This window comes from Labrus mixtus, chromosome 17 (genome assembly GCF_963584025.1).
Source record: "Labrus mixtus chromosome 17, fLabMix1.1, whole genome shotgun sequence".
Classification (NCBI taxonomy): Eukaryota; Metazoa; Chordata; class Actinopteri; order Labriformes; family Labridae; genus Labrus; species Labrus mixtus.
This window is the reverse complement of record NC_083628.1, coordinates 17341022-17363309: the sequence shown is the minus strand read 5'-3', so window position 1 is coordinate 17363309 and position 22288 is coordinate 17341022. Positions and strand designations below refer to the sequence as shown.

Here is a 22288-nt window from a genome sequence, read left to right as displayed (position 1 = left end):
TCGGAGACTTCATTCATAAACTTTATTCAGTTTGTTTTTTAATTCCAGCATTTATGACAGTTCTTACATTTAAAGACAAACAGTTTCCTTCACACAGTTTTCATCTTCTTTGAATCAGAAACCTGGACTTCATTTAAAGACATCAGACACAAAGACGATGACATCACACAGAGCGCCACCGGTGTGCACACACCTGTCCTTATACTTCTGACCACATGGGGTCGCTCTCCTCTAAAGGAATTTATTCAAAACAAACCAAGTTTTGTTTTCAGAGTAAAAATCCAGAAACCATCTGTCCCTGCTACCTGATTGGTCCAGTGAGTAATCCCCACCCACCTCAGTGTCAACCAATAAGGTAAAAGTCAAAATAATTCACAAAGACGTCAGAAGAGGTCGATGTCGGAAACAAACGACTTTTACTTTGTTTTCTCCCAACAAACAACGTTCTGTTCGTTGTTACAATTTACTTTGAGGATATTTTTCAGTACGTCGTTTTTTTTTTTAAATGGTATGATCCAGACTTTCAAAAAGTACTCAGACAACACTTCTCATATATATATAGAGAGAGAGAGAGAGAGAGAGAGAGAGAGAGATTTAAAGAGAGTTAAAAATTCTGGTATCGTGATGACTTTACTCTCCTGTGACTTCTGTCCTCCATCAATTCTTCAGATCAAAGATGGCCACCACAGTCTTTAATAGGTCGGTTCGTTAAGGCAGCAGGGCGTCGGCTTGTTAAGGCAGCAGGTGTCTTGTTAAGGCCGACAGTGGCCCAGAGGATTCGCTGTTTAACATGTTTTTCATGAATGGCGTTGATCTCATGGCGACTTGTTTTACAGTTTAAACACGTTTACATGGAAGAAGGGAACAATCATCTGAGCCCTGATTGGCCGGCTCCCGGACAAGAAGGATATTAATAAAAGATGAAATAATTGTTTCTTTAAAAAGGAAAATGTAGAAACTGAAAACATTAAAAACATTTTAATTATTTTATTTCAATAAAAAACTTTAGTAAAACATTTCCTAATAAATTATCTTCTAGATCAATTTTTACTTATGTTCTCATGATGAGACGCTAACTAAGCTAACGAGTATAAACGCTACCTGTGCTGATGTTGGCACTAAAATAGAAAATAGTTAGACGTGATTTTAGCCAATCAGAAACTTTGGAGGTGATCTGAGCTGTGATTGGTCGGCTGGCTCACCAGCAGGAGTTTAGAAAAAAAACTTGATATTAATTGAGAAGATACGACGTCAGTGTTTCCTGCGTAATGCTGATATTATAATCGGCAACTACATACGTTAGTGTGTAAACCTACAGCAGGGTGTTACCATGGTTACCGAGTTACATTTGTAGTTTAGAGTCTTTTATGCGCTAACACTCTGGGGTTTGTAGTCCCAGGTTGGCTAGCAGGCTAACCTACAGTGAAAGTTTTTAGTTAGCGTTTATTGATTGTAATCAGCAGAAATTAAACCTTACGAACAGATGCTAGCTAGCAGCAGCCAGCAGCTGCTAATGGCAGTGCTCAGTGATGTCGACGACCACTGCCTTTCTCCAGCTGAACAGGAAGTAGCCCATGCCAGCGCCGGCTGCCACGGCGATGCAGAGGTAGGCGTTGTAGGTCATAAAGACGAGCATCAGGAAGTAGCTGACGACCACCTGAACAATGTGCAACAAGGTCTGCAGGAAGTGGGCGGGGCTTAACATCCGCTGTCTGTGAAACAAGAGGAGGTAGTTAGCATTACTGTTAGCATTCTAATTTTAACTCTTCTGTCATGATGTAATCATGAAGGCACTGCAAAGCATTTTAACTTTACCATAGCTAACTCAATATGCTAAATGTTAATTCAAAGAAATGTTTTTTTCAAAGGGATACTTCAAAACCTAGTTAGTATTGGTAGTATTTTTGAATGGTCGTGCATGCCGGACTGGGGCGGACTATCTATGGACACAGACATTGAGTCTGTTTGGAACTTCCAAGATGCCAATTCCTTCAGGAAGAAATCTCAGAATCAGTTGAGGAAACGGCCTCATGTGTTGAAGTAAATATGTCTGTAAATAGAGGACCTTAGTAGGAGTGGCCTGCGGTCCTGAGCATTCTGGGAGTTGGTGTCTTTCATCCACATGAGCCAAAAAGTCAATACAGATTCATGTTTCAACTGGTGAAGTATCCCTTTGAGCATTTCTACATGCTATCAGCTGTTATCTTCATTAGCCTTGTGAATTACTGCATGGACTTTAATTTTGATATCCCATCACCTTAAAAAATTGCTAGCTTAGCATATTTCCCCCAGCTTACATATCATTGTAAAACACTTGACATGTTAGCATTTGCAGTACTGTTCACCTGTGGCTCCAAATATTTCCCATATCCACATTTATGTTTGATGTCAGTATTAGCCTCAGCTTCAGTTTTAGCATATTAGCCCCTCAACACAGACAGAAGAGCACCACCTGGAGGCCGAAACAGCTTCATACAAAGTTACCTTCAGGTTTTGGTTTTTAGGAAACAGAAAATGTCAACATTTTAACTTAAATAAATAAAATGTCATTCAGCTTTTAGATTTTCTGTTTATAAAAACTTTAACAGAAGTTCATGAAAACAGGATGATAAACATGTCCTCATCTTTAAGAGTCAGACTTCAAAAGAACATCGGATCAGAAAAGTTGGGACGCTGTGAAAAATGTAAAGACAGAAAGTGTCTCTGTGAGCTCCTCCCCCTCTTTATTTCAGACAGACTTCGCCTCTGTGAGCTCCTCCCCCTCTTTATTTCAGACAGACTTCGCCTCTCTGTGAGCTCCTCCCCCTCTTTATTTCAGACAGACTTCGCCTCTCTGTGAGCTCCTCCCTCTCTTTATTTCAGACAGACTCAGACTCCGCCTCTCTGTGAGCTCCTCCCCTCTTTATTTCAGACAGACTCCGCCTCTCTGTGAGCTCCTCCCTCTCTTTATTTCAGACAGACTTCGCCTCTCTGTGAGCTCCTCCCTCTCTTTATTTCAGACATACTTCGCCTCTCTGTGAGCTCCTCCCCCTCTTTATTTCACAGACTTCGCCTCTGTGTGAGCTCCTCCCTCTCTTTACTTCAGACAGACTTCACCTCTCCGTGAGCTCCTCCCCCTCTTTATTTCAGACAGACTTCACCTCTCTGTGAGCTCCTCCCCCTCTTTAATTAATAGACATGTACATGTTATTAAATAATCTTCACTTTCTGGTTTTATTTACAAAACGTCCCAACATTTCTGGAAACCAGTGTGTATGAATAGATGCTCCAATCAGAACCTTCTGATGCTCATTCATTATTCACGAGTTCTCTGATTGGCTCCTGAACGGTCTGATCGGAGCGTCTCACACGGAACCAGAACCACAGGCTGAACTCCACTGTTACCTGGGAGAGCGTCTTGAGAGGTGGGACTTATGTTCAACAGGAAGCTCCACCCCCTCCACACACTGACTGTCAGTCAGCGAGCTGACAGCGAACACATGAATATATTATAATAATCATTCAATGGAATTATGATGCATTATATTAATTATTCTATTTTATGTGGAATTTATTTAGATTTCTTTAATAAACATTTAATTTTTAATCTCTAATATTAAAATATTATCATTTTGAACACTTCAGCATCACCATCAGAAGCTCTGCCCACTTCCTGTGACACCGCATGTTTTCAAACTGTACAATTCTTAGAAGAATCTTTTCTTCAGTCAGATGTTTCACTCTCGCTCCTCTTAAGTTCCTCCCCGTCAGTTGACCTCATTATCCCACACCGAGTGTCTAACACTCTTCTTGTTGCCATGGTATCAAACAAGTATCATTAATGTTTGACTTTTCTAGAATCATATCAAAGTTTAATTTTCTGACAGCCCTTTGCAGTGATGTTAGCGTTAGCATTAGCGACCTACCCTACGGTCTTGTGCGTCTCCATTAGCACTGTCCCATCAGCCCCGGGCAGCGGCATGGAGTTGTAGCGGACGTTGACCTGACTGCGACGGAGCAGCGTCTCGCGGCCCATCTTCAGGCCCTCGTACAGGACGGCCAATAGGAAGACACCGATACACGCACCCACCATCTCTGATTAGAAGAGAGGAAGGTGGTGAGGGGAAGTTATTCTAAAAACGTTCAAACTGAAATATAAATGTTTAAAAATCAATAATCAGAATGATGCTGAGACCTCCAGGTGAGTTGATGAGCAGCCCGGTGAACAGCAGCTCCACGTTGTTGTAGCCAAAGTAGAAGGTCATCACCTAGGCAACAACAAGCACAGCATTAGCATGCTAGCTCAATTTCATGTCAGTTAGCTTTATTAGCACGAATGTAACGAAGACATCATTTAATACCAGAATAAATACAACAACGACGTGATAAATATGAAATATAGTTTTTCAACCTTTGTTTCTGACGTTGTAATTCTGTATGCTAACATGCTAAGCACTTTGTCGTCAATCAGAGTGTCGTACGTTAAGTTGTTTGTTATGATGTCGTAGTTTTTCATTCTGTGTATTAAAGAAATCACCAGATATACGCTAGCTTAGCTTTAATCTGTTAGCATGATACAGGAGCTGACTAGTCATACTGAAACATCCCACAATGCATTGCTTCTATCAGACTGTCCAATGGAGAGCTCACTAGCCAGTCAGCAGGGGGTGTACAAACAAAATAAAAATACAAGTTAGCTTAAAGTTAGCATGCTGCATGAGTATGTTAGTGTACAGTGTTGAAAAAAGGGCAGAGTTTCTGAAGCAGAACGATGGCGGTCGCCATGTTGGAAATATTGACTCTACCTAACCTTAGATCAAAGAGGCGGGGCTGGGGGCGGGGCAGAAACCTCCTGACAAATGGCTACATCACAGACCCAGCGGTCAGTCAAACATTACGGGTTCATCCCTCCTATCTCCTTTCACTATCCACTTTACCTTAACCCCGGGGAAAACATCATGAGGTTAAGGAAAGATGTTAGGAGAATTCATAAAGGACTTAGGGAAAGGAGATCTCGTTGCTCTGACAATCCGACCACATTTCCACTAGGCCACGTCATTAAATGCGACGGGCTGGCGGAGGTTAATGACGTGGGTCTGCCGTGTTGAAACTACAATGTTCAGAAAATGGACTACTAAAAGCGCATCTAAAACACTTCCCCCTGTGCCTTCTTACCATTGAAATAATCCTGATTACCACGAGGAAGTGAAATAAAAGGCTTAAAGGCTTCGAGTAAGAAAAGAGAAACCATCAGCTTCCTGTCCACTCAGAAATCAACATCAGAATAAATATTATTACATTTATGAAAGATATACAGAATGTTTTATACAAATGAACAACTGCACAAAGTATTCTGAAGTGAATGAAACTTCATCTGGATAAAAACGCTCTTACATGATCTGTTTCCCTTTACCATCATCATTAATGTTTGTGAACGGATGAGCGACTCGCTTTAAAGAGCCCATATTATGTCCTTTTTGGGGTTCGTATATTTAATCTATGTACCTACTTTTGTACGTTCACAATAGCTAAAGTTTGAAAAAAGTGTCTGTTTTCATGTACTGCTCCTCCTTGCTCCCTCTACGCTCTGAGTCCGTCAGCTACGCTCTGTTGAGCCCACATTGTTAGACCCCACGTGGGCCAAGTCTGCTCTGATTGGTCTGCCGATCCGCTCTGTTGTTATTGGTCAGTTGCTCAGCACGGTTCTCGGAAATGTCCCGCCTCTTTTACCATATTAGGAATGCAGCCACTGGCTCCGTTCGAGGGGAGCATAAACATTAGCACCTTAGCACTACTGTGCTACCGCAGGCTACGGCATATCGTGGGCGTGCTACAGAAGTTAACGGGTGTGCAACATGAGCTGCTGGGCTTGCCACAACGAGCCAATGGGCTTAGATCAGTGATCTCACACTGACAATGACGTCGGACTGACACATTTTTATCAAGGGGGGCTAGAACCGAGCGTTACATGCAGCTAATGCTACAGCTAACAGGAGGACATAGGAGAAGCCGCGTTTCCACGGACTTTGCATTTTTGCACATAGATGTGCCTAAACATGCACAGGACACTTGGAAAACACACTAAAGAGCATATAAAACCAGAAAAAGCATAATATGGGACCTTTAAATGTTTCGGCCGCAATGAATTGTGGGTCGGCATATCTCCTCTCCTTTGGTAAAGGATGGTCCAGTGTATCCTAAAGGAGGTTATAAAGGAAGCATTGAGCCACCTTACCTTAGCTTTTAGAGAATTCAAACGGCTCTTATCACGTAAATGCGTCGGGGTCATTTCACTCATTCGGACGCACCCTAAGCCTCCATGATGCTAATGTCACGTTAGCGTGATGTAGCTCACCATGCCTCCGTGTCCTTCATGTTCTCCTCCTCCTCCTCCTCCTCCTCCTCCATGGTCGTGGCCGCTGGTTGTGGGCGGGGCCATAGTGTGATGATGGTGGTGGCTGTGGTCAGCGTCCATGGTGCTGTGGTTTATGTGCTTCTAGTCTGCAACAAAACATGTGATAAGAATATCAACATATCGATGACATCGCCACCTGCTTATTTAAACATGCCGTTAGCTTTGATGTTGTTTTAACCTAAACGAGTCCATGTGAAGTCTGTTAGAGCACAAAGAGAAAACCTTAGATCACCTTCATCCACCCAGAACAGGAAACACAAGCAGTGACCCCCCCCCCCCCCCCCCCCCACAGGAGGTTTGGAGCAGAAAGACTTCCTGCATTGAGGTGAATTCTTCTGAAACAGTTTGTTTGAACAAGAAAGGCTCCCTTCCGCTCCACGCCACGGAGAACTTCTCAGTGTCTGTGTCCACCTCCGTCTTTGAACCACTTTCATGTTTTCAAGTCAAGCCGTTGTTGAATGTGGCGCTCTAACGGACAAGGAGACGAGCCCAGGTTCTTCTTCAGAATGTAAAGTTTGAAAGAAACCCAAAGAGGAGGAGATGAACGCCATCAGACGCTCGGCGGCCCCTGAGATCAGACTCCTCCCATTCTGACATCAGAGACTGTGTTGATCTAAATCATCACCGACCCAAAGCACTGACTGAGACTGCCGTTAGCTAACCTTCATCAAAAACACATCAAAGTGTGCGTACGTCTGTGGACGTGACGATCTGGTGTTACGGTTTAAAACATGACCATGCTCACTGACGACTGAAAGCGTCCAATGAGAGCTGCAGAAACAAATGTTAGATCATCAGCAGGTCTGACTGTGTCACCCATACACCAGTAAAACAAAACTTTGACCCCTGGAGAGAAAGTCAGGTGACTTTATTAACCCCCGAGGGGAAGTTCACCGAGAAGATCAAAGTTTAACTTGTTTATGGTCGTCTGTCATTTGTAGAAGGTTTTATTTTTAGGGAACATCATCCAGCTCCTTAAGGTCACGGTCTGAACCCTCGCTCCTCTCCAGCTCCTCCCACTTTTCCAAACACTGTTAACTTATTTGCGACTGCGTTTTAAACACGTAGCATCTCAGAGTCCGTCACCTTCCTCTTCCTCCTCCTCCTCCTCCTCCTCACCCTGGTGATGACCGGCTCGACCCTGAACTATTACCGTGGTAACAGCCTGACGTATGTAAGCAGGACCTCTGCTGTAATCTGATTGGCTGTCAGGCCCCGAGGCTACAAGAGCCAGAACAAGCCAATCAGAGCACTCTGAGGGGCTGTCTGCCATCAGTCAATTAGATCAGAACATCGTTAACATTAACAGGAAGGTCAGTCGACGCCACCGGCAACACTTAACTTCCTGTTAGTACAAGTCAGCATCACTTTGAGTCTAAATAAATCTCTCTCTTTTAATGTTACTCGCCGATTTTAAAGTCAGACGACTTTTAAAAAACAAACAAAAAAAAACTTTACTTTGAAAATCCTCAAGAACCACCTTCCCTTTGACTTTAACTTGAAAGTATGACTGTTAGCACCACCATCAGGTCAAAAATGTCTCCCATACACCTGCAGACCTCAGACATCCCATGATCCTCTGCTGCACTGAGGGCCTGACTCGCAAAAGGATTGTACCGCTTTCACGCCCCCTGACCTCTGAAACGAGTCAAGAACGCACACAAAGGGTTAAACGCTCCTCTAACTGCGCAGCAGCGCAAACAGCATCTCTGTGCAGCAGCGCCGTTTGTGTTTAAAGGATCCATTAAATGAAGTGATCTTTAAATCAGCTTCACTGTAAAAATCATCTAATTCACCACCAGGGGGCGCTAACAGCCACGCAGAGTGCAGAAAGGAGCGTCTGCTGAGAGTTGGTGGTAACTGCGCTGCAGGATTTATCCTGTAAATTACACAAATTTATCTAACCCTATGAAGACACCTGTTCAGGTGTTTTACACCTGCAGATGTGTCATCAGCCAATCAGATTGAAGCAAGCGCTACTGACCCTGAACGAATCAGCAACGTGTCTGAACTTTGGCCAATGGGTTATCACACCTTTATCGGTACCACAGACACACACAACACATCTCACATACATACATACATACATACACATCACGCACACACACACACACATCACATCACTTCTGTTCTTCTCGCAGTGTTAAATTATCAGTGATTTATCAGCCTGGTACACAGAGCTGTCATATGCTCGTGCTGCTCTTGTAACGTCAGACCGTCTCCATGTCTCACTTATTTCTGCTGGGTGTAATAACAGGTCCTCTAACCCAGGTCACGCAGAATCTCAGCACAGAGCTGCAGACGTCATTAAAGAAACGGTCAGCTGTAATTACCTACGTGTGCACGCGCTAGACGTCAACGCCACACCTGCCTTTCAGCGCACTAATAATGTGCTAATTGTACATAAAAGTTTATAAACACCTTTTCCAGATCTCCTTTAAATCCTCTCTACTTCCTTAAGCACACCACAGGAAAACGGCGGCGAGCATCCACAGACATCAGCTCATCAGAGGCTGGTGTTCGTGGACATGAAGGCTCTGCAGGTGAATTATATACCTGCCGAATTACCTGTCAGACAGTCCTGAACTCACACTGTCACAGGTGTGCATCTAACACGTGCATAATGCCGGCTATTTAAAAGAAAGCCTTAAAATGTAACTCTTGTCTATGGACGTGTGTACGGTAGCCGACAGTGTGCTGGTGTGTAGCAGCAGAGGTCACTGACAGAGTAACACACATAAACTGAAACACACACACAGCTCGAGCTCACCTCTAAATCTCCCACGAACTCTTCTTCGTCTCCTCCTCCGGTTGGCTCTGAAGTCTGACACCTCCGACTCACAACAAGAGAAAAGCAGCAAAGAAAAGAGAAAGTCGCTCGCTTGTTCAACTTCTCCTCACCGTCTTTTTCTCCGCTGCGCCGCTTCCGTGCGTCATGACGTAGGTATGAGGAACGCGGGGGAGGAGCTAAAATAAGTGGAGAAAACTGTTTGGATATCTAGTTTGAACCAATCAGAGGACGAGTCGAGAGGTGAAGGGCGGAACTCTGTGTGAGCCACGTATGTGCTGTTTGTAGTGAGGAGGTCAGGTGACCAGCGCGTGAGGCCAACAGAAAATTATATTCTAATATAATCACAACCACACACACTTGTATATGTATATCATAATTTATAAATATTATACCAATTAACGTTTTACCTGTTGGATCATTGTGTCTGTGTGTGTCTCTGTGTCTGTCTGTGTGTGTGTGTGTGTGTGTGTCTCTGTGTCTGTCTGTGTGTGTGTGTGTGTGTGTGTGTGTCTCTGTGTGTGTGTGTGTGTGTGTCTGTCTGTCTGTGTGTGTGTGTGTGTGTGTCTGTCTGTGTGTGTGTCTGTCTGTCTGTCTCTGTGTGTGTGTGTGTGTGTGTGTCTGTCTGTCTGTCTGTGTGTGTCTGTCTGTCTGTCTCTGTCTGTCTGTGTGTGTGTGTGTGTGTGTGTGTGTCTGTCTGTCTGTGTGTGTGTGTGTGTGTCTGTCTGTGTGTGTGTCTGTCTGTCTGTCTCTGTCTGTCTGTGTGTGTGTGTGTGTGTCTGTCTGTCTGTCTGTGTGTGTGTGTGTGTGTGTCTCTGTGTGTGTGTGTGTGTGTGTGTGTCTGTCTGTCTCTGTGTCTGTCTGTCTGTGTGTCTCTGTGTGTGTGTGTCTCTGTGTCTGTCTGTGTGTGTGTGTGTGTGTGTGTGTCTGTCTGTGTGTGTGTGTGTCTATGTGTGTGTTATCAGTCTTATATATAATCTGTGTTATAATTAATTTACGTATTTTCTAAAGCTAACGATCATACCTTTACACCTGAGCCTCATATCTGCGTCTCACTGCGTCACGTTAACCAATCAGACGTCCTTTACCTCCTCATGAACAATCGTTCAGAAAGTGTTTTCTTCTCCTCTCGGGGACACACCTGATGAAGCTCGAAAAACGAGTTTCCGAGTTGTAAAATTAACATGAACACCTGCTCAAGTCGGAACAACAAGCCGGAAAAGAATGAGGTGCCCGACTTCACGTCAGAATCATCGTCACATGGTGGAAAAATATGTTTAGTTTGATAACATACTTTTTATTTACCCACGTATTGACCATCAACTCTTTGCTTAAATATAACTTTTAACAGTTACATTTCTCTGATCTTCTTCGGAGCATCAACGCTGTTTTTGCTGTTACAACATTCAGACTTTCTGAAATCACGTGAACACACTGAAGTCAGAAGAACGACTTCACAACTCACAAACTAGGAGCACCTGAATGCAGCGTAAGACCTGATTAATTCATTTCAGCCAATCACAGAGTAGAATCACACAGGTTCAGCCAATCACCATTCACTTTAATATTTTCTGTTTTACATCATCACCTCACAAAAGTCAACAGGAAGTCACATGGTCACATATAGGAAACAAACACAAAAATACAGCAAAGCGCAAAAGTTCCACAATAAAAGCCTTTTTCAGCCAATCAGGTCATCAAGAGTTATAACTGATGCCTGATTGGTTCTTTCAAACTGATGCCTGATATTCTCTTCACAGTAAATAAAGACTTTTATTTAAGTTCAGGAGGATTTAAGGTTAAGCTTTGACAAACAAAATTATTCTTATATTTATAAATATTTCGTAAACATCAACACAGTAACAACATTTACTGTTTTTTTATTTTTGGAGCAGGAAACAGGAAGAATGAACTTTGCAACTTCAAAATAAAAGCTCTGTATGTTTAAGTTTCAGCCACAAAAAACTTGAAATAAAAAGGAACTGTTTTTGCTGTGACAGAAGCTAACCGAGCTAGTGTTGCTAACATCCACGTCTCTGTTTACCCCGCCCCCTACCGCCTTAACTCCACCACTTGTTTACATGAATGGCTCCGCCCCCTCAGCCAGCCACACGGTAGTTGGCGTGAAACTCTGGCTGGATGTCACAGACATGCCGCAGCAGCTCGCCCAACACTGTCTCCCTGTTACCACGGTAACTGTTCTGGATACGACCCATCCGCTCGACCGTGTCCCTGTCCACCTCCACCGCGCTGTTACCATGGGAACCAAGTGCCTGACATCACAACAAAACAGAAAACAGTATTAATGCAGTACTGTAGCATGTAGGCGTGTGAAGGAGTGTAAAGGTGTGTGAAGGTGTGTGTAGTGGTGTGAGTGTGTGTATGTGTGTAGTGATGTGTAGTGGTGTGAGTGTGTGTATGTGTGTGAAGGTGTGTAGTGGTGTGAAGGTGTGTAGTGGTGTGAAGGTGTGTAGTGGTGTGTGTAGTGGTGTGAAGGTGTGTAGTGGTGTGTGTACTGGTGTGTGTAGTGGTGTGTACTGGTGTGTGTAGTGGTGTGACGGTGTGTACGTACAGCGGCCTCTTTGGTCTTGAACTCTTTCTCTCTCTGCAGACGATACTGTTCTATCTCAGCCTGAGCTTCTTCTTTAGCCTGCTTCAGACGACGGTTCTTACCTACAGGGGGCGACAGAGAGACACGTTTGTCACCATGGCAACAGAAACAGAAGTCCTAAACACCCAACATTGTTTGATTTATTGTTATTAATCATCACAAATTGTAGACAAACTCCTGCATGCTGTCTGAAACTCAAACAGGTTATGAAAGTTTGGATACTAACTTAATGATGATGGTCTCGATATCATTGATGATGATGATGGTTGTGACGATGGTTTTTATTTGATAACGATGACTTATAAGATGGTTTCTATACTGATTAGAGCTCTAAAGAACTGCCGTCAATGTTGTGTTTTGCCTCTGGTCACTTCCTGTCAGCACCTGTGTGTCCAATCAGACTCAAAGCTGATCGTTTGCTCTTACTGACATTGTTCCCTTTTTTCTAGATCCTTGCTTGTGTTGTTCTTACTCTCTGATGTACATCGCTTTGGATAAAAGCGTCTGCTACGTGTATTGTAGAATTGTAGATAAGTGGGAGGAGTTGAGAGGAGTGAGGGGAACGCCATCGACCGTAAGAAAAACAGATCCAATCATTTGAGTCTGAACTGATTGAATCAATCATCCTCTCTCTCTCTCTCTGGTCGGTCTGTATGACTCTTTATCACCAGACAAGAACACCACATCCCATGATGCTCAGCGGCTGACTCACGCTGAGTAATCAGGAAGTGAGGGAAGTTCTGGTTCATTGACGTGTTAATGAGCCCAAGAGAATTCAGTGTAAACACAGCCAGGAGGCTTAAACCATTAAATCATCAACAACATGAATTCATTTATGGAAATGATCTTCAGTAATATTTCAGTCCCATTCAAAATGTTTGACCCTGAGCAGCAGTGACGCCGAGATAACACCATGAATCAAATGTAGGGAAGTTTGTCCACTCAGGGCTTCCATAGTGTCAACAATCAAACAACTCGAGCTCTGATGACTTCACCAAACTCCATTCAAACTTTAGCCTCTTTTGTACAACATGTTTTTAAAGACAAAGATAAAATGAAATGACGTCAATTTAAACTCGTATCAGAAATTTCAGGACACAGTCTTGAATTCGGCTCACATTTAATTTATGAATCGGTTTTTATTTCCTGTTTTTACCGGGATTATTACCCGCAGGAAGCGCGCGGACCTCCGTGATAGAGACTGAAAAACCAGTTTAGAAACAAACAGGAGTCCGGAGGGTTCAAACCATCGCACTCACGAAACATCAATCTGCTGTCTGAACTTTGAAACACAATATAGAATGACTATAAGATACAAATTAACGCAATATTAATGATAAAATAAACATAAGCAGATGATCCGTTAGCTCGGTGGGCTTCACATCTCTCCCGTTTCTAATTTTTCTGGTTTTATCCTCCCTACTCTCTCTCTCATATTCCACAGACTCTCCGGAGCATTGGCCGGGGTTGTATCCGGTGTTTATCCGGTGTTTTTGTCCGGTATAAGCCGCTCGGTCTGGCTCCGGGCCTGTGCGGGCCCTCTCACCCGGGCCTCTAGTACTCACGCTTGCGGGCTTCAGCCACCTTCTCGGCGGCTCTCTTCTCTGCCTGCAGCAGCTGCTGGATGCCCTGAGACTGACTCGCCATGTTGAAGGAAACAGCGGAAAGATTCACCGACTGATGAAGGTCGACCGACGATTTATCTTCTTCTTCTTCTTCCTCTAGACTGCAGTCAGCTGATGGCACGTCACGATGCAGACCGCTCACGTGACTCAGTCACGAGGGGGCGTTTTTTTTACTTTGTTTCAAAGAATCTTTATTTATAATGACAGCTATGAACAATAGTTAAGATAAAAACGATGTTTGTCAGGTCATGAGTCCAGACTAACTCTTCTGTGGTTTATAAGCCACAGCTGAGAACTTATTGTTTATTAAAGGAAGCCTTAAATAATATGACTTAAATAGCAAACAGTGTGCTCTATTACCTCTTCATGGAAAATTAAACAGGTGTACTTATTCTGTCCCTGTATCACGACCCGAGAGAACTCTTGTTTTAAAAAAGTTCCTGGTCCTGACTTAGACCTGATCCTTATGGAGACATGCTTTGTGTGAAGGGGAAAGGACAAGAACATGTCTCAGCCTCTCTAAGGTGATGGTTTATGAACTGGGTCAAATGTATACTGGTTGGAAGCTATGAAATGAGATGCAGATGAGCGAGAGAGAGAACGTCTTGTTCCAGATGTGGAGAGAGAGAACATCCTTCTTGTTCCAGATGTGGAGAGAGAGAACATCCTTCTTGTTCCAGATGTGGAGAATGTCCTTCATGTTCCAGATGTGGAGAGAGAGAGAGAGAACATCCTTGTTCCAGATGTGGAGAGAGCAAGACTGCCTTCTTGTTCCAGATGTGGAGAGAGAGAACGTTTCAGGATCATCTCCTCAGAGACGCCAGGTTAAAAACCGTCTGCTTATCGTCACCGCCTTTTTTACCTTGTGTTTTGTTTTTCCACAATCTGTTGACCTTTAGACCTCTGACTGTTTTATCGTTTTATGTCTGCTGATCGTTTTCCATGAATCAACAAAACAATGAAAGAAACCAAATCCAGAAAAGACAATTTTATTTAAAAAACATAAAAAAAATGCATTTGTCAGAAAACAAAAAACTATTTCAGCTCCATGTTCTGCCTCCGCCATGACATCATCATGACATCACTCAGACAGCCAGAGCTTGAAGGTTCGGTCGTAGGAGCTGGTGGCGATGAGCTTCCCATCAGGTGACACGTCGACGCCCATCACCTGAGAACAAAAACGTGTTAATGAGAGTTGAGACGTCTCCTCCAATCAGCAGCGTCTCAGAGGACCAATCACAGCACAGAACATACCTTCCCCTCGTGTCCGGCAAGAGTCTTTAGCGGCGTCCAGCCTGGGTGACTCCAAACCTTTGCTGTGTTGTCGTATGCTCCAGTCAACAGGAAGTGACCGTCTGTGGCTGCACACGGAACAGGAAGTGATGTCAGAGATAGAAACAGGAAGTGAGGTCACAGACAAACACGAGCAGTTTTTGATATAAAAAGAGAAAAATAAACATGTTTTTGTTTACGTTGGAAGCGAACAGCTGACAGCAGGTTCTGGTGGGCGGGGACTGTGTACAAGCACTTCCTGTTTCTTAGCTCCCAGACCTTACAGGTGTTATCGCCACTTCCTGTGGCCAAATGATACCTGCACACACACGAACACAGACACACACACAGATAAGAGTTTGTTTTGACAAATAACATGCTCTCTGTGATTGGCTGTGTTTAAAGTAAGCTGCTCTGTGATTGGCTGTGTCTAAAGTGAGCCGCTATGTGATTGGCTGTGTTTAAAGAAAGCTGCTCTGTGATTGGCTGTGTTTACAGTGAGCTGCTCTGTGATTGGCTGTGTTTACAGTGAGCTGCTCTGTGATTGGCTGTGTTTAAAGAGAGCTGCTCTGTGATTGGCTGTGTTTACAGTGAGCTGCTCTGTGATTGGCTGTGTTTACAGTGAGCTGCTCTGTGATTGGCTGTATTTACAGTGAGCCGCTCTGTGATTGGCTGTGTTTAAAGCAAGCTGCTCTGTGATTGGCTGACCCATTTGGCGAGAAGTGCAGGCTGTAGATTTCCTTCAGGTGTCCCTCCAGGAAGACGACGCAGCGTCCCGTCCGAAGGTCCCACACTCTTCCAAACGCATCTAACCCTCTGATTGGACGATAGCAGAAAGGACACAGGTGGTCAGAATGAGAGGTGGTTAGTTACAGAAAGGGGGCGGGGCCACACAGACAGGCGGCCCACGACCATAACCAAGACCACATAACCATAACCATGACTACGACCACATAACCCTAAGAGCTCAGGTCAGTGTGTTTATTACCCTGTAGCAGCCAATGAGCCGTCAGGGTGAAAGCCGAGGTCGTGGACTCCTTTACTGTGACCTTCCTGATGAAGAATTTCCTCCTGAACCTCCAGATCCCACAGACGCCACGAGTTATCATAACTACAGAGAGAGAGAGAGAGGGAGACAGTTGAATAATGTGAGTGTCTGTGTGTGTGTGTGTGTGTGTGTGTGTGTGTGTGTGTGTACCTGGTTGTTCCCAGGAACCTTCCAGAAGGATGCCAGGACACTCGAGAGACTCGCTCACTGTGACCCTCTATGTCAGCCACCGGCTCATCACTACGGTAACCAGAGAGAGGAAGACATAAGTGAGTGACCATTTAAGGAGAAGGCCGAGGTTATTTTTCTGACAAAGCCCCGCCCCCTCACCTCTCTAGGTTCCACAGCTTTACAGATCCATCTGCAGCACATGAGGCAAGGCTGACGTCTGATTGGTCGAGAGAGACTCCGGCCTGTGGGCGGAACACAATGGCTCCCACGTTGGTGTTGTGCCCTGCAGCCAATCAGAGCGCAGAGACAAAGAAGAGGGCAGGATCTCAGTAATATAGGAAATCTTCACATTGACAGAAAATATAAATAAATATGAAGCCCCGCCCACCTCTGAGTGTACGGATCAGGTTACAGTCAGGAACTGACCACAGCTTACACAGACCGCTCCTGTAGGGGATGGGGGGGGTCAGCATGTTAGCATTAGCTTCATCGGAACAGGATCATGTCTGATCATCTATGATATAATGCTAAGTCTGAATGTACATGCACGCTGCAGTCAGGGTTAGTGTGCTAAGTGTGCTGATCCTAATGTGGGCGGGGCTTCTCACCAGGAGGCGGTGGCCAGCATTTTGGAGTCGGGGCTGAAGTGGCAGAAGCTGATTGGCCGATCGTCTCCGATCTGACTGCAGAAGTTGTTCAGATTCTGAAGAAGAAGAAGAAATGAAGACATCTATTCTGTTTTTCATTGAAGGTGTTAATAAAGTTTTTTTTAGATGTTTAAGTTTTTTAGTGTGTGTGTGTTGCTCTCTCTCACTCTCAGACTCTTGTGCAGCTCCTGCTGTTTCAACGTCCTGGTGGCCTCGGAAACGTCCCTCTGAGCGCGTGCAGCCTCCAGACGCCTCATTGCCCTGATCAGCCAATCACAGACAGGATCATTTAGACAAAGACACAGAAAGAGGTGATCATAGATCTGTCACTTTACAGAGACCGGACTAAAGACTTACCGAGGCAGAGAGTATTTGGCCAACCAGAGGCGGGCTTCCTTTAGGAAGGCGGAGCCTTCATGGTACCACGTCTGCTGGCACTGTGATTGGTCAGAAAGAAGAAACGTTTCCAATTTAAATTAAAATAATTAAATTAACTCGAGCGTGTCTACATGTAAACATCAAATCACCATTTCAGAACCGGGTTAAGATTTTAGATTACCAGGCACAGGTGTGTGTGTGTGTGTGTGTGTGTGTGCTGACCTCGTCCTGGGATCTCTTCGCCCTCTCTTCATCTCTCCTCGACTTCTTCAGAGCGTCCGGGCCAACCACAGAGAGAACACTGCGAAGCCTGATATCACAAACACACACACACGTTTGTATCCGTATATTTTTTAAAATGAAGGTCAAATTTTTTCGTTTCATTATTTTCTCACCTCTCTCTGCGGTCAGCTGGTCCCTCTCCGAACAACGTGATTGGCTCCCCGAGTGCTCGTAGGCCGGCCTTCACCTCTGCGTCGTCCGTGGAGACGGTGATTTGTCTTGCTCGCCGCCGCCGCTCAAATGCGGCGAGCGCATCCTGCTGCCGCTCACTGACACGCTCCTCCATCTCCATGGTCTCCCCTGCAGGGCATCATGGGAAATTTAGTTTCTGACACACATCATGATTACATCCTGTAGTTTCATGATGCCACACCCACCTGACGAGATGTTGATGTTTCCAGCCTCGATTCCCGCCTTCACCGCATTACTTCCGGTGCTGCTCGCCATCTCTGAGCTCAGACGCTCACGCTCTTTCTCCTCCAGGCTTCCATAGAAGACTCGACTCCTCTTCACGGCCGGCGCCGCATCCTCGTCGTCTGACATTTTTCTTTCTTCTGTCGCCCCCCAGAGGCTGCGGGGGAAATGACAGACAGAGAGGTTAATGATTAAACAGACAAACGTTCTCTTTTACCTCCAGAAATATTTCAACGTTAAAAAAAAATACAAATTAATGACAAGAAATCTACCGAGGAAGACGGAGCCTAAAGAACGCCAGATAGAGGCTGAACACGATATACTCATACCTTAATTTATAGTAATTATATATGGATGTCCATTTTATACTAAACGCTGACATGAACGTGTTATGCTCAGAGGGGAACGATGAGCTCCTGACAGGGTTGCCACCCGTCCCGTAAAATACGGAATCGTCCCGTATTCTACACTTTGACATTGCGTCCCGTTTTGAATCAGTACCGGACGCGGTTTGTCCCGTATTTCCAAGATGCCTTGAACTCAGCATCATTCGGCCCGATTCAGCCTGCTAGTTCCCGCCCCCTCAGAGCGTCCGTTGGTTTGTTTGGTTCTTTTTTGGCATGAGCAATGAGAGCTCTTTAGTGATTGGGTGAGAGAAAGTCATAGGAGTCAGAAGGAAACATGTCTGCCTCTGATACCCGCACCATGCACCATTGAAATGTACACGGATGCAGAAATACAGACGTGAGTAGAAAGTAATGACTGGCTTGACAGTGTCAGTGAAAATGAATATAATGTGAAGGAAACTATTGTAGGCCTACTTAATATATTTTATATGTTTATAGATAGGTTATTCCAGTATAGTTTGGATAGTGTGAATATTTTTCGGTACATAAAACAAAAAGATGACATTTATTTTAGCCAAATCTGTATTCAGTTTGGCCTGGGCGAGATATCATCAATACAACATCAATATATCGACAGTAGACACTTAATTAATACAATAACAAAACAGTTCAAAACCATATTAATAGCATCATTCATGATTTCATGAGAAAACAACTAAAACGACAGAAAGAAGGACAGAATAAATGAATAAAAATACTATTAAATTCGTACTGTTTATTTAATTAAAAATCTGTCATCCTCCCCTCTATGTTACAGCAGTGTCAAAAGCACTTCAATAATACTCTGTTAATGAATTAATGTTAAGTTAATAACTTTATTTGAACTTTAAGTTAAGTTGTAAATTAGATAGCTAGTAGTAATCATCTGCTGAAGTCCTGTTAGCTGCATTTCATTGTGCATACATTACTGTATCTGTCTTAAACTGAAGTTTTGCGTTTTTGTGAATTATTTCAGGAAAAAAGTGTTAATAAAGCACTTCAAACTTTAAGTATGACTCTTATTACTTCATTAAAACCATGTTTTCAATCATGATTCACCACAACTGGTGCCCCACCACACCGCTGGGCCAGTGGTGGTCAGGCCCCTGCTGAGTTGCACCCCGCTGCGGGGTGTCCTTTATGTTTCTGCTTGGAATGTGGCAACCCTAGTACGTGATGAATGAGTTTCAATGTGATACAGAGAGAGAGCTTCTGATATAATCTTTTCATTCAACATGTAAACTCTTCTTCTGTGGTTTCTGTTTCACTACATTAAATAAGATCAGACTTTATTGATCCTGCGCGGGGAGACAGAGAAGTAGGAAATAAAAAGAACAAATCAGAATAGTAAAATAAAAATAAGAAATATAAACGAAATGTGCAGTGAAAGTTAAAGTGTGTGATTCATGTAAACAGCAGGGTGGTATCATGACTTTCTTACATTTTACTTCCAAGAGTTTAACACCTGAGTTTAATCAAAGAGCAGGTCTTTAATCGATCAAAACTTCCAACATTAATCGATTATCAGACTGACTTCGGATAAATATATTGGAGAGAAAACAGGAGACGAAAACGCGGTTCACTCATAGGGCTCACTGCTAACATTAGCATTAGCATCAGCACTCACAAACAGAACAAGCTGAGTCTCACTGACGTCACACGCATACAGCTGAGCCGCAGGACGTATGACGTCAATCAGGTGCTTTTATAAACTTCACTTTAAAAATGTTTTAGTTTTAAACTCACCTTATTCTTTCACCTGAGAACACGCGAAGCTACTGCGTCTCCGTGCCGATTGACCCGGATGTAAACACGCAGTCAGCTTCCGGTTCAAGTGTGTTTGTTTTCCTAGTGTATCATCGAGTTTTGCTGCCTGTTGAAAAATGCTTCCTCGACGCGAATCATAAAATATCCCAGGTGGGAACCTTTTATTTTACACCTGTGCCAGTATCACAGTCAGGGAGCTTTTAAAAACACTTTACAAACCCTTTATTTAAACTCTAACGACGAGGTTGTGGCTCCTCTGCTCATGCGCACAACAACTTGGTATCAAATCTCGATAGGTAGCACTTTTCGACATAACACCGGCTGCAGTAAACACGAACAAGAGAGACACACATCCGCGGGAACACCGGAGCACACCTTTCAGGTACTCTCTCTCTCTTCCGTTAAATACATATCTACCGTGAGACGGTGAGTTCTGAGCGCGGGAACTCTGCTTCCGGTTACTCTTTTGAAAGGTTAAAACAGACGTTAGCCAGTTAGCTTAGCTTCTCTGTGACATTCAGTGTGAGTAAGAAACCAGGGCTCCCAGTTACCCTGAGTTCTAGACCAGTTTCAGACCAGTTAACAGTGGTCCAGTCTAAGGAGGACCAGTCTAAGAAGGACCAGTCTAAGAGGGACCAGTTAAAGAAGGACCAGTCTAAGAAGGACCAGTTAAAGAAGGACCAGTCTAAGAAGGACAAGTTAAAGAAGGACCAGTCTAAGAAGGACCAGTTAAAGAGGGACCAGTTAAAGAAGGACCAGTCTAAGAAGGACCAGTTAAAGAAGGACCAGTCTAAGAAGGACAAGTTAAAGAAGGGCCAGTCTAAAGAAGGACCAGTTAAAGAGGGACCAGTCTAAGAAGGACCAGTCTAAAGAAGGACCAGTCTAAAGAAGGACCAGTTAAAGAAGGACCAGTCTAAGAAGGACCAGTTAAAGAGGGACCAGTCTAAGAAGGACCAGTCTAAAGAAGGGCCAGTCTAAAGAAGGGCCAGTCTAAGAAGGACCAGTCTAAGAGGGACCAGTTAAAGAAGGACCAGTCTAAGAGGGACCAGTCTAAGAGGGACCAGTTAAAGAGGGACCAGTTAAAGAGGGACCAGTTTAAAGAAGGACCAGTCTAAGAAGGACCAGTTAAAGAGGGACCAGTCTAAGAAGGACCAGTCTAAAGAAGGGCCAGTCTAAAGAAGGGCCAGTCTAAGAAGGACCAGTCTAAGAGGGACCAGTTAAAGAAGGACCAGTCTAAGAGGGACCAGTCTAAGAGGGACCAGTTAAAGAGGGACCAGTTAAAGAGGGACCAGTTTAAAGAAGGACCAGTCTAAGAAGGACCAGTCTAAGAAGGACCAGTCTAAGAGGGACCAGTCTAAGAAGGACCAGTTAAAGAAGGACCAGTCTAAGACGGACCAGTCTAAGAGGGACCAGTTAAAGAGGGACCAGTCTAAGAAGGACCAGTTAAAGAAGGACCAGTCTAAGAAGGACCAGTCTAAGAAGGACCAGTCTAGGAAGGACCAGTCTAGGAAGGACCAGTGCTGCTCTGTCGTCACCGGTTAACATCTTGATGTTTGATTTTCCCGCCTTTTTTGACAGTGATAGTTTACCGGGAAAACGTTGTTGTTGTTTTTATAAATCAGAAGATCGTTAAAGGGTCAGATGATCTCCTCGTGTCTTTTTATAAGGTCAATAAATGTCGATACTTTGATACTTTGAAACATACCGTGTTTTAAAATGATGAAACCTAAAAAAAACAAAAAACGTTTAAAAAGCAAACAAACATCTATCGTTGTTGCTGTGGTAACAAACAGGTATCGTGTGTTTGGATATTGTTGGGTGCTAGTCAGTATTAAAACAAAGAACAAGAAGTTTTATTTTTACTTTGAGGCAACAAACAAACTGAGTTTCAAATACAGAAATGTTGACATCATTAAAATCCGCATACACCTGTACAGGTAGAACTCAGTGTGCATGTTTCCTCTGATCCAGAACGACCATGTTGAGGAGGAAACCGACTCGTCTGGAGCTGAAGATCGACGACACTGAAGAGTTCGAGAGCGTCAAGAAGGAGCTTGAGGTTCTTATGATCAATGCTGATAATCAATGTCTGTTTCAAGCATTTAAATTAATCAGATCCATAATTCATCTGTGAATGTTTTTATATTTGTAATCCTTCTCAAGTAATGATTTTTTTTTTTGATTGACAGGCCAGGAAACGTCAGAGGGAGGAGGCGGAGTCAGGAGGGGTGGGCGGGGCTTCTGTGGTCAGTGTTGACATCATTGGGGGCGGAGCCTCTGCCTCATCATCTTCCACTGCAGCATCAAGGGCGGAGCTAATCAATGAGCGGATCGGTTACAAGCCCCACCCCAAACCGGCCACTCTGCCGACCTTATTTGGAAGTTTACAGTTTTGATAAAGAATAAATAAAAATGTTGAGAACAAGTTCATCAAGAAGTCTGTTCATCTCACTAAACATGTAAACATGGCTGCTGTTAGCTTCATGCTAACATTATCCGGGTCAG

General features: G+C 43.9%; 4 protein-coding genes across 4 annotated transcripts; 1 reads left to right on the top strand and 3 right to left on the bottom strand.

Moving 5' to 3' along the window:
* Window positions 1-972: 972 nt before the first annotated feature.
* On the bottom strand, window positions 973-9342 carry slc31a1 (solute carrier family 31 member 1). Its single transcript, XM_061061147.1, is given in 6 exon segments — window positions 973-1564; window positions 1567-1712; window positions 3906-4074; window positions 4175-4247; window positions 6335-6480; window positions 9165-9342. Coding segments are annotated over 5 exon segments (549 nt in total). The 5' UTR covers window positions 6455-6480; window positions 9165-9342; the 3' UTR covers window positions 973-1523.
* Window positions 9343-10722: 1380 nt separating this feature from the next.
* atp6v1g1 (ATPase H+ transporting V1 subunit G1) lies at window positions 10723-13561 on the bottom strand. Its single transcript, XM_061061148.1, has 3 exons — window positions 13359-13561; window positions 11755-11855; window positions 10723-11455 (listed from the first exon to the last, which is right to left on the bottom strand). Exons 1-3 carry the CDS (start codon window positions 13438-13440, stop codon window positions 11282-11284), a joined length of 357 nt encoding a protein of 118 aa, XP_060917131.1. The 5' UTR covers window positions 13441-13561; the 3' UTR covers window positions 10723-11281.
* An 830-nt stretch (window positions 13562-14391) lies between these two features.
* Window positions 14392-19898, bottom strand: prpf4 (PRP4 pre-mRNA processing factor 4 homolog (yeast)). Its single transcript, XM_061061146.1, has 15 exons — window positions 19763-19898; window positions 17594-17787; window positions 17330-17516; window positions 17157-17244; window positions 16914-16993; window positions 16724-16817; window positions 16518-16612; window positions 16298-16356; window positions 16069-16192; window positions 15889-15978; window positions 15679-15801; window positions 15399-15506; window positions 14891-15009; window positions 14673-14779; window positions 14392-14586 (listed from the first exon to the last, which is right to left on the bottom strand). The coding sequence occupies exons 2-15, from the start codon at window positions 17757-17759 to the stop codon at window positions 14500-14502; spliced, it is 1527 nt and encodes a 508-aa protein (XP_060917129.1). The 5' UTR covers window positions 17760-17787; window positions 19763-19898; the 3' UTR covers window positions 14392-14499.
* cdc26 (cell division cycle 26 homolog) lies at window positions 19894-22206 on the top strand. Its single transcript, XM_061061149.1, has 3 exons — window positions 19894-20165; window positions 21755-21842; window positions 21973-22206. Exons 2-3 carry the CDS (start codon window positions 21762-21764, stop codon window positions 22177-22179), a joined length of 288 nt encoding a protein of 95 aa, XP_060917132.1. The 5' UTR covers window positions 19894-20165; window positions 21755-21761; the 3' UTR covers window positions 22180-22206.
* The last annotated feature ends 82 nt before the right edge of the window (window positions 22207-22288 follow it).

Bases quoted from the DNA above. Each gene is read 5' to 3' on its own strand.
- atp6v1g1 (XM_061061148.1), bottom strand. From the start codon at position 13,440: ATGGCGAGTCAGTCTCAGGGCATCCAGCAGCTGCTGCAGGCAGAGAAG. The intron at 11,856-13,358 runs GTGAGTACTAGA...CGCCCCCTGTAG, and splicing joins GGTGGCTGAAGCCCGCAAGC to GTAAGAACCGTCGTCTGAAG. The intron at 11,456-11,754 runs GTACGTACACAC...TTGTGATGTCAG, and splicing joins TCAAGACCAAAGAGGCCGCT to GCACTTGGTTCCCATGGTAA.
- prpf4 (XM_061061146.1), bottom strand. From the start codon at position 17,759: ATGTCAGACGACGAGGATGCGGCGCCGGCCGTGAAGAGGAGTCGAGTC. The intron at 16,193-16,297 runs GTGGGCGGGGCT...GATTGGCTGCAG, and splicing joins CCTGATCCGTACACTCAGAG to GGCACAACACCAACGTGGGA. The intron at 15,507-15,678 runs GTAATAAACACA...TCGTCCAATCAG, and splicing joins GGCTCATTGGCTGCTACAGG to AGGGTTAGATGCGTTTGGAA.
- cdc26 (XM_061061149.1), top strand. From the start codon at position 21,762: ATGTTGAGGAGGAAACCGACTCGTCTGGAGCTGAAGATCGACGACACT. The intron at 21,843-21,972 runs GTTCTTATGATC...TTTGATTGACAG, and splicing joins GCGTCAAGAAGGAGCTTGAG to GCCAGGAAACGTCAGAGGGA.